The sequence below is a fragment of the Talpa europaea genome (assembly GCF_964194135.1).
Source record: "Talpa europaea genome assembly, chromosome: 7".
Taxonomy (NCBI): domain Eukaryota; kingdom Metazoa; phylum Chordata; class Mammalia; order Eulipotyphla; family Talpidae; genus Talpa; species Talpa europaea.
In genome coordinates, this window is record NC_140074.1 from 77,162,849 (window position 1) to 77,176,377 (window position 13,529).

General features: G+C 46.3%; 1 protein-coding gene across 1 annotated transcript; it reads right to left on the reverse strand.

Annotated features, from left to right (window-relative positions):
• Positions 1-3,670: 3,670 nt before the first annotated feature.
• LOC311173746 (spermatogenesis-associated protein 31E1-like) lies at positions 3,671-9,824 on the reverse strand (the record flags this gene model as incomplete). The annotated part of the gene is made up of 4 exons (XM_084237834.1): positions 3,671-3,802; positions 4,547-8,012; positions 8,883-8,940; positions 9,686-9,824. The coding sequence occupies 4 exons, from the start codon at positions 9,822-9,824 to the stop codon at positions 3,671-3,673; spliced, it is 3,795 nt and encodes a 1,264-aa protein (XP_084093960.1).
• Between the last annotated feature and the right edge of the window lie 3,705 nt (positions 9,825-13,529).

Below are 13,529 nucleotides of genomic sequence, written 5' to 3' on the forward strand. Positions count from 1 at the left end.
ATAGGACTACTACCTTCAGAGTTTTGCCTTGGAAGTGATAGGCTATTTCCACCAAGCTAATGTAAATGCAAACCTTGGCGTTCTTAAGTGAGAGTCATTCTCCAGGGTACAATGTGTGCTGCTCTTCCCCAGTCTCCGTTGGATGCTGTCTGGGGTTCCCACTGCTTCTGCAGCGTGTTCTCTGCACCCTGGCCTGAGAGGCCCTGTGGTTCATACACTGTATTCTGGCTGAACCTGATCTCTCTTTCTGTTCCAGTTGACACAGTTTTCACCATAGTCTGATTCATTTCGTGCCAGTTCACAACTATCTGGTGTTTGCCAGTGTCAGGGAGAGGAAGAATTCACTCATTTCCATGGCACCTCCCCTCTGCCTACAAGGTGAAGCTCAGGGCAGATGGAGGGCCTCAAATTTCAGAGTTCAGTGAAACAGCTTTGCTAAAGTTCATCCATAGTGTCATTCTCTTTTGCTCTTGTCCTCATCCATGTGGTTTGTCTGAATGAGCCCATGGCAGTTTTGGATGTTAGAGGAGACTAGGAAGCTGGCTTATGTCAGTGTTCTCCAGCATTGCTCTTGTTCTCCTAGTCAGTAAAAGGTATTCTGAGCATGCAGCTGCCACATTTGTATGGTTAAGTGCTTACAAATTATATGCACACACTGGATTTTACAGTTTATTTGTAAAGTTTATGTATTTATAGGAATTTAAAAAGAAAGAGATGCAATGAGAATGTGAATGGAAAGTGTAATATATTCTTCTCGAACCCCAGTGTACTCTACTGTCACTGCTCTGTTGAGGTCCCTGCCCAGGGGCTCATTCTCAATGAACATCCAGGACTGTCAGTTAAGGGCACGTGGTGTTTGGGGGTGAGGGGCACAAAGCGGGCATGACATCTCTAGGAAAGAGGTTTTGTGTACTTTTGCCACCAATTCCCAAAAGTTGTCATGGCTACCATGAATTTCAGGTGAATTCAAGATTCAGAGAAAGGCACCCTTTCCAAGATGGAGTTTTAGTCAGAGAATGGAACACGCTAGATTGTGCTGTTTCTTATGTATTAAAGTCAAGTTTCCATCTCTGGTCATTCTTTACCCTTTATAACATGCTGTAGCTAAAAATAACTGATCGCTGTCAAAGATTCCCATACTTCGAAATATTTTATTGTGTAAACAGCAAAGTGACTTTTTTCCTGAAAGAGTAACGTGAACCATGACCTGGAGGTGTTAGGAGTAACTTTCTCTAGGGATATCATCTTACCTACGAAAAGGATTTTTTCCCATAGATCATATGATATAGTAGAAGCAGCATTTGGCTTGAGCCAGAAGACGTGGAAATCAAGCATATGTGCTATTTGCAGAATCTCTGCCTCAGGATCCCCACTTGCTAACCAGGAGATCAGGAAGAGAAGCGGTAATGGCCCTTCTTGTCTCTTTCCTGCGGCCAGCTGGGATCATACCCGCACTCCAGAGGCTGTGGAAAGCTTCACAGTGTGGCACTCAACCGCCTGCGCCACCAGGGAGGCCCAAAAGTGAGATCTTTATTATAATCGAAATACCAATTAAATGTATACTGTGACAGATATTAAAATACCAGTTCCCAGGTAATTCAGGTAAGGTCTATTTCAAGCACTAATGGACATATTTTCTAAGATTATGTAATCGTTTTAAGCAATATGTCCTTTTTGTAATAATGAAAATAAAAATGTCTTGGAAAACGTATTTCTTAGAACTATTAGAAATATGAATCCCCCTAAATAGTCCAGAATTGTAAGCTATCTCAGCTAAACCTTGAGGTTTAAATCCACTAGAACATATTACCATGTTTTAAAAGATGAAAAATAAACACCATCACTTCATTATTTAATTTTATTAGGCAGCAAACATAAATTTTCAGAGGATGTAATAGAAATATTGCCAAAAATGTGCCTCCTTTGTGAAAAAGTTTCACGTTTGATAATGTGGTTTTAAAATAAAATACTTAAAAATGAAACCAATCCTGCAACCTAACACCAGTGTTCTGTGCAGAAAGGCTGTGCGCACCCCACAGGCCCCACAAGCATGTGAGCCTAGGCCCTTTGCAAGGCCATTTCATCTTGGCTCCACTCCTGGTAGCTTCCCTCCAGCATGCGCCAAAGCATGCTGATTCAGTCAGTCTGATTGTGTGCAGGGACTTGTTCCTAACAAAATAAAAAATGTGACTTCTGATGCCATTTTAACCAATGATAACTGAAATGGGACAAATGAGATTATTTTGCCTTAGTAGATACTGGCAAAGTCTCACTTATTTTTGAAGTTTGTGATTTTTTGTAAACTATGGGTTAGAGCTCAAACTAATGAAAAATGCAAAAGAAAGGATTTTTCAGGTTTACATGTGGAATCTGTCATTTCTGTTAGAAATAATATTGTACAGGAACAAAATAGTAAACATGCTTTCAGGGGCACTGCTCCTGCTACTCCTCCTGCACTGCCTGTTTGCTGAGTTTCAGATCCATTCAGAGACCTGTCCCTGGGTGGCTGTGCAGACTCTTAGGAATAGATGTGATCTCAGGTCATCTGGGCCCCAATGGGGCCCCAATGGGGCCTGCCTTTGTGTGCACTGTGGATCAGCTTTAGGTTTCTGTGCTGAGATCTCTGATCTCTAAAATACGTTTCTGAGGTTTCTGTCAGGGGTCTCAGTATGGGTCTGTCAGGAATCTCTGCCCTAGGAGGGGCCCAGATGCAGGCTTCAGGGAGAAAGTGGCTAGAGTTGGTCTGTGTCCTATCTGTCTGGTATCCTGGGTCCAGGTCCCAGGAGAGGGTCACTGACAGGTGCTGGGGGCAGGTGACTCCCCTCATGGAATTAGGAATCTCCTGGAGGGGACCCCAACTAGGGAGTGATACCCCTAGCTGGGGCCACTGCCCTGTGCATGTAATACTGCAGGGATGTTCTATGTGTTTCCAGTATCCAGGTGCACAGGCAGTTAGGAGGAAGCTGGGCCAGTGTAGCAGCAGCATAGAGTCATCCTCACCTGCACCCATTTGGACAGGTGCTCCAGGCCTGTTGTAACAGGTCCTGTCCGGGGGTATCTTTCTACACTAGTCTCTGAAGCAAGCAGATTGGAAGCCCAGAGAGACATGCCAAGGGATCCCAGGCCAGTCCCTCAGCCACTGAGGCCACTCCTGTCCTCTGGGAGCCATGTTTAGTGGTGGTGAACCCCGTGAGTCCCTCCTAAGCTCCCCAGTCTCTTTCAGACTTCTTAAATTTCCTTTCAGAATGATGTGAACCTTCACTGCTTGAGCGCTTTGCTCCTCTGGGAACCTAACGCCTCTGAGGAGCTGCAGGTGGCTCGCCTGTTCTGGGCTATGGTGATGGCCTGTGTGGGGACCCGGAGAGGCCATTCAGTCACTGAACCCTAATGTCTCCTTCCCACTCTGCTTGCAGCAGGCAATGGAATGAAGGCTAGGTCACCCGACTGTTTCTGGGCCATCCTGGGCTACTGTGCACCTGCCCACACCTCCCACTCTGTTCACACGGAGGGCTACAGGGCATAGTCTTGCCCCTGCTCCATTGCCCAGGAGGGTCTATCCCTCCTCTGGGGCAGGTGGACATGGTCCTCAGCACCTCTCCACACTCCCACCACACCCCCGCCTCAAACCCCCATCCCCGTCATCAGGGAGAGAAGGGGCCCTGGCCAGGTGTCATCTATGCTCACAGAGACACAGGGGCAGATTCTTCCCACTTCTGAACTTGGGGCCAGCACCCCCAACTGCATGCAGCCATCTCCTACACTTGTCGAGGCCTGAGAATTTCAGCCTCTGCACACCCATCCCCTAGAAGAGTTGAAGCAGGGAGAAAGCAGGAAACAATGGCTGAGTCAGGACCTAGCCTGGGTTTTAAGATATCTTGTTCATCTTGGCAAGTTCTGCTTTCCTTATGTTTTTCAGTAGGGTGATGTGAAATCCTAGGGTGCATCAAGGGCCCAGGGTGAGGACAGGTATGTCACATGGCATTCAACCTCCCTCCATGGTGCCATCCTTATTGAAATCAAAGCAGGGCCTCAGAAGAGGGAAATTGACCCCTACTCTGCCCCCCAAAAAGGCACAGATCACATAATATGAGAACATACATATATTTTATGAAATAAATGTCCTGATAAGAGGTCACTAGCACAGAGAAGATGTACAATTATGAGGAAAGAAAGATTTCTGCCTGTACTGAACATTTTCTTGAAGAATTGTTTTCCTGTCGGTAAAGGCAGGAGAAGCACGTGCTGGTGGTCCAGACAAGACACGGTTCACAAGCCGGATTGTTGGGGAATGGTGAATGTGGTCACAGGGCCCTGCCTCCCTTGGCCTGTGCTGGCCAGGTCTAGCTGGAGACCCTTGCTCTCTGGGTGACAAGACCCTGTGTCTCACTGCCCCTTTTCTGATAGGACAACTGTGTCCCTGGGGTGTTGCTTGATGACTACATGTTGTGTCTCTCATCACTCTTTGTTGCGCTGGGAGGGTGAGAGTGCTGTGGCAGCAGGAATGCCGACCTACTGCGACCTGACGTTGTTCTTTGTGTTGCTTTACCTCTGAAGCTCGAATTCCTTGGGATAGTCCCAATTTCTCCACCAGAATGTGTCCCACAGCTGCTGCAATCATTTGCACTTCCATAGCTCTGTGTGTTGTCAACCTGCTTTTGATTCCCTCCTGGCTCTGGCCAGTGGCTGGTGCAGGCTTGGCTTTTTGAAGGTGCTCTTCCTGCCCTTTGTCTTTTTTATTGCGTTTCTGACACTCCAGAAAGTGCCGCATTCTTTTTCGAAGGTAGCTTTCTGGAGAAATTAATTCCTTTTCTGGCAAGAGGGTTTTGCTCCCCTGGATTTTTTCCGTTTCCCCGACCTGAGCAGGGTGGCTTATCTCATTGGTTTGGGAAGTCCTCTCTTCTGGAGAATGTTTTTCCTGCTTTGTTGATTTGGGCTTGCTGTCCTTCTCTTCCTCATCAATTGGGCTAAGGACATCCTCCCTTTCATCAGTTGGGGTGTCACCATGCACTGTCTCACCAGTTGAGGTCTGTGTCTTCCTTTCATCCTCGCCCTTAACTTTTGGTATTGTTGGCTCCTGATGCTCCGGGCTGCCTTGTCCTCTCTGTGCAGAGTCTAATGTCTCCTGAGGTGCTGGTGTGTCTCCACTACCATTTTCTTCCTGGATATCACACAGTGACTTTGCAGAGGACAAGGTATTTTCAGCAAGAAGCACATTTGTGCGAGAGTCTGGGAGGAGCACGGTGGTGGTACAGCCTGGGAGGAGCACACCTGTGCCGTAATCTAGTAGGAGCCCCTCAGTGCAGGAGTCTTTAGGGAGAACTTCAGTGGCATGGACTTGAGGCTGTTTCTCTGAAACAACTTTCCCTGGGATCTCAAACTTACTGGCAGTCACTGTTTTAAGGTGTGGCTCTTTTGGATTTGGGGTATTACATGCAATAGGTGATAAGATGGCATTACTGGACCTGGAAGACAGTGAATTCTTCACATTCACATCACCAGTTGGGGCGCTGTCTGGCTCGCTGGGGCCTAAGTTGACTTCCCAGGCAGGGGCTTCCTTGGTCTCCATCAACTTCAAGTCTTCTTTGACCTTCGTAGATTTGGCCTCTAAGTTCCTCTTCAGTGCTGCTATCTTCTGGGGCAGTTCTTGTGTGATTGGATCCCCGGTCTCCTCTTTCAGTTTATTTGTAGTCATTTCTGTACTTGGAGTGGGCGCTGGGTTTCCCATCTCAGCCTCCAGCACAGTCTCACTCTGCCCAGAACTGCTAACGGGGCTGGGGACTGATGTCTTAATGGGCGGCCTGTTCTCTTCTCCAGTCAGAAGAACCTTTGACAGACCTTGGTCGTGGTCAGGTGGGGTCCCTCCCAGGGCCTTCTGGGTTTCTTCTCTCACAGAGGAGGGAGAAGAGGAGGGGCTCACCGGAATGGGGGTGGAAACTGACTCTTTAGTTAAAACCTTTTCTTCCAGACAGGCCTGAGGAGGTTTTCCCAAGGAGTTAGCCAAATTGTCTTTAGAGTGTGTCCGTGATTCACAAGTGACTATGTTGGGGGAGCCAGGCCTTGGAACGGACATTGGTTTAGCCTCATATTCCTTGATATGCATGGCCTCAAAGGGCTGGGGGTAAGAGCCCCATTTCTGCCTTACCCGAAACCTGATCATATGTGCTTCCAGCTCCTGTCGAGCACGTGGGCTGAGGAAAGGAAGCTTGTGGGAGGTGTTCAGGCAGCTTGCCCGACCCTTCAAGGGTGCTAGCTTTATGGGGTCCCTCTCAGTGTTGTGTGTGGATGAAGCCAGGTTGGCGGCAAGCCAGGATCTACGCACACTGACTGGGATCAAACCCTCAGTGACCTGCCCTCGCTTCTTGCCCAGATGGGCTTTCAAGACTTTTTCTAACTGTTTCCCCTCTGGGCCCCTGGATGAGCAACTTCCTAAGCTACTGATGAACGGCCTCACTGGGTGTCTTTGCAGCTCCTCAGAGATAAGTAGCAAAACTTTCACTATGAAATTAACCAAGCCTTTGCTTTCGTCTTTGGAGATCCTCCTCAGACTCAGACCTAGACCCTTGTTTAATTTCTTGTTTTGTAGCATCCTAAGTCGATTCTTCCGGTAGGACTTCCTGGGGAAACTGCAACTTATCTCCTGTGCATCCCAACAATTTTTGTATGATGACATGGGTGACAATGAGGGCTTCTGGCTGCCCAGGGTGGGGAACTCCCCTGGGAGTTGTCCCTGAGGCTGCATTGATTCCACAGCCTGGAATCTGTGGGGCAGGCCATCCTGATGGTCACCTTTGAGCAGCCACTCCTGGAGATGTGATGCCTGGCGATTTCCCCTGACAAGATCCCCGTGAGGGACACACACTGCACTGTGGGCCTGGAAGGCGTAGCTGTCCTCAGAAAGCCTGGGAGGGACTTGACTAAACAGTTGTTCAGAGTTTTGTACCTCAGGGGATAAAGACATTCTTTGTAGCTGTGTCTGCCACACGGACCATTCCTGACACTGAATGTCAGTTGGGATAAAGGCTTGTGCCTTGCTCTGGTCTGTAGGTCTAGATACCCCGCAGTACCTAATCTGTGGCTGAATTGGGTGATGGGGTATATGATGGGTCTGATCCTGAGACAAAGGTCGGGGCTGGGATTGGAGGAAATTTCCAGCCAAAGTTTGTAACTGGACCCCAGGGTGAGGTCTGAATACGGCCTGGGAAAGATTCGAAGGCGTGATGGGCTGATTGGTATGTGGAAAGCAGTTAGAATTTCCATTGAATAAAATAAAGGAAGCCTGGGGTTGAGATGTGCTACCCGTGAGCAAGGCCACCAGGGACTCACTGTGCAGGGAGGGAAGACCCCAGCAACTGCATTTCTGATGTAAATAGTCCCCTATGTCTTGCATATAAGAGAGATGCTGATGATTGGACAATTGCTCCACTTTTTCTTCCTTGTTTTGGAGTGGGGAGAATGTAATGTCCTCCAAAAAATTCAGGTGGTAAACTGAGCTTTTTTGTTTTTGAAATGACCCATGATTTTCTTTCCAAATACTCAATTGTGCTCTTTTGCTAATTAAAATTTCCAGCAGCCTCTGAACGTCAGGGTCTATAAATGAGGGTCTACCAATCTCTACATGAGTGTTTGTTGGGCCTCCCCAGAAGGAGGTCCCTGACAGATGTTGGGGCAGGTGCTGCGGCTGGGGCTTGCATCTGGAGGAGGCGGGGAAGAACAAGGCCTTGGTAGTTGCCCACCACCAGGACCAAAGCCAAAAGGGATAGTTGGTAAGGCCCAACCCTGCCATGGCTGGCATTGGAGATGCCACACAGGAGTTCCCTTTGTCACCTGGAGGTGAGCTCTTTAGGATGGCGGCCAGTGGGATTTTCATTGAAATGAATTTATCTTCTTTATGGTTCACTGACCTGGTGGTGGTCACGGCAGGAGCAGGATCTTTTACACATGACCTATGGGCTCCGGCAGGTGCTGCTTTGGTGTCTTGAAATTTGCCCTTGTCAGGATGCTTCTCCAGGTGACTGCAGGACACAGAAGGCACAAGTTGCAGGTAGGAGTAGAGGGGCCTATAGGACTGGTCAGGCCAGATAACCTGTGGCCCCCTGTAGCCTCTACTGTCCCCGTGCTGACTCATAATGCTCTTGCTGTCCTCAACCCAGTCCCCCACCCTCCACCTACCTCAGGATTTTAGCCACACCCCAGCCCCACATCCCCCCCACCCACCACCCCTGTCAACTCTAAGTTGCCTGTGGTCCCAGGGTCATACCACAGGTTCTGAGAGGACACATAAGGGAAGAATTTGTACCTCTGTAGAAGTAAAACCAGGTTTTTAGCTTCTTCCAGTTCTTTCAGGCATTCTTTATAAGCTGTAAGTCAAGATGCTGGGTCACAATGTGAAGGAAGGACCCAGGGAGTCTGACAGGAGGTTGAGAACCACATACTCCAGACCACCTTTGGGGGATTTGACTCTAGAATCCAAGGTCACCTGATGCCTGACCATGATGGCAAGACTTTTTATGGGGGCCCTTGTCATTTGAAAAGTTATTTTGATCCTGAGGCCTTGTCACTGCTCTGTGGGGGAGAATGGGCAGGGCCTCCCAGAGGAATCTGAGCAGGTTAAACAACCTGACTCCAGCTACCTGGGGGACCCACCTCCTATGCCTGACCCCCCTGGTTCACTCCCGTCGTGTGTCTCTGCCAACAACACACATTTCCGGGCTCGTCTTGGCTTCCTCTGAGCTTTGAAATCTGGGAGGTATCAGCGTTCTGTCTCCTTCAAGGAGACTCTGTTTTCTGAGGACTGAGCTCTGACAACCTTGGAATTGGGAGCTGCAACTCAGGGACAGGAGAGAAGGGGTAAATCTCGGTCAGGCTAACCTCCAGCCTCTCACCTTTCCAAATTTGGTTTTTCTTTCTGCTCCTCTTCCTCGCCTTCCACTGCATTTGTGGCTGAGACATGAGGAAATAAAAAAGGAACTGTCACCCTTTTCTCCCTGTCCTCCCTCGAGACCAGCCGCAGACTTTCAGTGCTCACGCATGACTTTCTGCCTTTAAACCAATGAAGCTTGTGGTTTCCTTTCCTTCTACTCATTTCTAAACTGCCTTGACATATTTTCTGTCTTCCATGAAGATCACAGGAAAGGATCCCTTGCCATTCAAGACACACAAATCCTCAGGTCTCGAGGTGCTGAGCTCCATCAGGTCAGGTAGGACCTGCTTCCTGGGACCGGCACCCTACTCCATCATGGCCAGAGGCTCCAGGGTCTCTGTACAACCCCCCATCAACCTCAGCAGAGGAGAAGCTGCCCCACATGCTGGACACAGCAAGGCACCTGGGGTACATTGCTTGGGACCCTGGGCTCCCCCAGAGGTCACCCCTCTCAGGCACCTGTCCTTGGACACCATTTGGGACTTTGTCTGGAGCCTCTATTGACCCGTCCCCTTGTCTGAGATCTTTGGTTAGAAATCCTAGTGCCCACTCTCACCCCTGCTGGCCTGGCTTGTCTCCAGGATCATGAGGTTCTATTCTTTCCTGAGAAAAGATGATCTGTTCTCTCCCCTCCACAAGTCTCTCTCATGATTTGGAAAAGTGGAAATAATAGAAAAGAGAATTCTGTGGCATTGGGTCTGGCCCAAGGGCTTCTTACCTTCCTGGTGTTTCTGTCTTTCCTAGGTGGTGGGAAGGATGGAATACTGTTGAGGAAGCGAAGTATCACGATATAGAGCCCCAGCCCGCAAAGGAAGCCTAAGATGATATCAGACTCCCAAGATAAAGAGCAGGAGCTCAGCCAATTGGCAATAATGCTTTCCAGAGAGAAGAGAAAATTCTCCATCATCTGAATCACACAGCTGCTCTTGAGCAACTGAGCACTGGGAAGAACTCAGGGACTTAAATGTCAGCTCCGCATCACAGAGGTGACCTTGTCACAAAGGACTCCTGACTGCAGGGGAGGGGCCAGAAGAGGAGCAGGCAGCACCAGGGCCCCTCCCCCAGGGCCTCCCAGACCTTAATTTTTTTTCTTCACTACATCCAATTTAGATCTATTACTTGGTTCCTGGTATCTCTTGGAGACTTCGACTTGAACCCATCAATTCCACAGCCTTTAAAATTCTTAAGCTCTCATGGGAATTCTGGCTCTTTCTGGGAGAGTTTTTCCTTCAGAATCTCCTCTGTCTTCATCTCCATTTTTCATGCTCCATTTTTTTCTACTCTTAGCAAATTTAATTTGTACATTATAGTATTATCCACTATAATCACCATGTTATACATTATATCCTCTGATTATCTTCATCTTAAAACTCAGAGTTTATACACTTTTACTATACTCTTCCTATTTCCCTCACCTTTTGCCTTCTAGATCACTTAATCTTCTCTTTTTCTTTTTCTTTTTTTAAAGATTTATTTATTTATTTATACAAGCACTAGGTACAGTCAGAAGCGCGGGAGGGTGAGAGAATTCACCAGAGCCAGAGCGGGGAGCAGAGCAGGCAGAAGGACCGAAGTACACTGCTGAGGGGAGCAGCGGGCGGCAGGAGAGGTCTGCGCGCCATGTGGGACCCTCCTCCAGTGGCCGGGGAGCAGCCGGGGATCCAACTGGTGCTGCAGAGGCTGCGGGCAGCTTCGCAACCCAGCGCTCAACCGCTGCGCCACTGGGGAGGCTCTCTTCTCCTGTTTTTCTCTGAGTTCATCTGTATTTGATTCCACATATAAGTGATACATTACAGTGTTTGACATTTTCTCCCTGGCTTATTTTACCTAGCATAAATAAATAAAACTTTATAGATTCTTCCATGTGGTTGATAACCTCAGCTCCATCATCAGCCCACTAATAGGGCTTTATGTTTATTTTTAATTTTTGTTATTTGAGTTATTGTTTCCATCAGTTATTGTTTCACATCTTCACTCAGAATGACTGACAAAAATTCAAACTGACTTATTACTTAAAATTTGCAAAGATAAATAAGTATAATAGAAGTATAAATAAATGAAAATCAACTGATGTTTTGTTAGTGGCATTTATTTCCTTGTGATATGTTCTTCACACAAACTCACACAAACATGCACACACATATATATACTTATACATACACATTTTGACAGACCCACTCTCTATTTTCAATCCATGAATTAAGCATTTCCTCCTTTTATTGTCTTGACCCCATTTATTTTTAGTTTTCCCCAAATAGTCTTCATTCTCCAGAATTTAGAATTTTGAACTTTACACCCTGAAGCCAGGAATGGATTAAGGTGAAGTTAAAGTACTGATCTTTAAGAGAATATACTAGCGCCAGGGAATCAAGGCCTGGGTTTGAGTCTAGTCTTAGGCAGCCGTATCTGATATCCCTACTGTTTTATACATATCCTCTTTTTTGGAGTATGTCTTGCTCTGTCCCTTCTGTCCCCACTAGACCTATGGAGCCCAAGGCTCTCCTGCACCTTCAGGAGAGGGTTCTTTGAAACATGTTGACCAACTTATTAAAGGATACGTTAAGGATACTCATGAACAGTCAGATGATGAGACACATTGAGTGGGGTCTGGGAGGGCCCCAGGCCTCCCTTTTGTCCCCGTGGGGCTGGGGGTGTCACCCTCCCAGTGTGGATGTTTTCATCAACCTCTGAGCTCTTCCAGTTTTCCTTCTGAAGGTTTGCTCAGAGGTATGATCAATTATTAACTATTTCCAGTCCTTCTCCCTTCTCAAAAGAATGAGGGTTGAGGCTGAAAATTTCAAATTTGTATCATTGCCTGATTTTCCTTGAGATCAGTTTCCATCCATGAGCCTATTCAGAGTCTCATTAGAACAAAAGAAGCTCCTATTGCTCTTTCCCTTAGGAATTTTCAAGGATCTTAAGAGTTCTGTGTCAGGGTCAGAGTCAAAGAAAAATTACAGAATAAGAGATGCTGCTTATAATTAGGAAATTATAAGGATTTCAGGAACTCTGTGCCAGAAACTGAGGGTGCAAACTTATATATCTATTTCAGGAGCCATCAACATGCTTGGCTCTTCCTTCAGATTTAATTAATCTAGAAAACCATTGGGAAAAAAAGACATCATTTCTGGATTACAAATGATTGTTTCCATAAACCCTTTGGCACACACAATTCTTAGCTATTGTGTTTTATAGTTATTACACAGTTACATATACACACACTTATAGAAAGATAATCTTTTATACCAAGAAAATAATCTTAGTGATACCAAGAGCGTCTTGTGTAAGTTGTTGTTATTACTCTACACTGGTAAATTTACTTCCAATTTAAGCATATTTTTGATTATGGAAGAATTTGCCCCATTGTTAACTCTCTTTGTGGTCACCAAAATTATGTTTAGTGTCTTCTTCAACATATAAAACAACTTTATACCTAATAAGACTGGAGTTGGGACTGAAACTGCCATCTGCTACTGTAGTGCCTTATATCATCAAATGATGTAGGACAAATTAAGAAACACATGAAAGCATTATCAAGAAAGGTGGTGGGATAACAGGAAACTTTTATTTACTTTATTTTTAAAAAGACATAAGGCTCATAGTTTTTGTTGATTTTGATTTTCACTTTCTTATAGTTATTCATTTTCCTGGTCCCTTATTTAAGTTTTCTAGATCCCTGCTATGAGTGAGACCATCCGGTATTTTTCTTTTTCTTTTTGGCTTATTTCACTGGAACTATGAACCAGAGACACTTTTTGGGAGGTGGGGGGCGGGAGGGGAGGGATTGGGTTCAGAATGGGGGGATTGCAATTGTATGGGGAATATAAAAATAAAATTTATTAATTAAAAAAAAATTATACATTAAAAAAAAGACATAAGGCATTTATGAAGTGGCAGGTATGGTTCTAAGTACTTTTAAAATATTGACTATTTAATAATTCAAATATGGCATAATGAGACTCTGTGAGCTGAAACTGAACAATCATCACAGCCTGTTTGAATATAGAATTACTGTTAGCTCTGCATTTTGTCCAAGAATTCTTAGCTCAAATTCCCAGTGCATTACTTTCACCACAACAATGTGTGTGCCCATCCCTTCTGAAGCTGCTGAACATTTACTCCACTGTTTCAGTTCTCCTCATGACACCTTCCCAATAGTTCTGTAACATCTTTTTTTTTTTTTTAAGATTTATTTATTTACGCATACAAGAACTGGGGTATAGAGGTGGGGGTGGGGGTGAGAGGATTCACCAGAGACAGAGGGGAACAGAACAGACGGATTGACTGAAACACACTGCTTAGGGGAACAGTGGGCAAATCAGGAGAGGTCTGCTGCGCCGTGTGCGCCATGTGGGTAACTCCTTGGCCGGGTATCGAACTTCTGCTGCTGTGGCTTCAAATATCTTCATAGCTTGTGTCTTAATCCCTTGGGCCACCAGGGAGGCCCGAGTTCTGTAACATCTTTTTTTTTTTTTTTAAAGGTTTATTTATTTATTTATACAAGCACTGGGTACAGTCAGAAGCATGGGAGGGTGAGAGAATTCACCAGAGCCAGAGCGGAGCAGAACAGGCAGACTGACGAAGCACACTGCTGAGGGGAGAAGCGGGC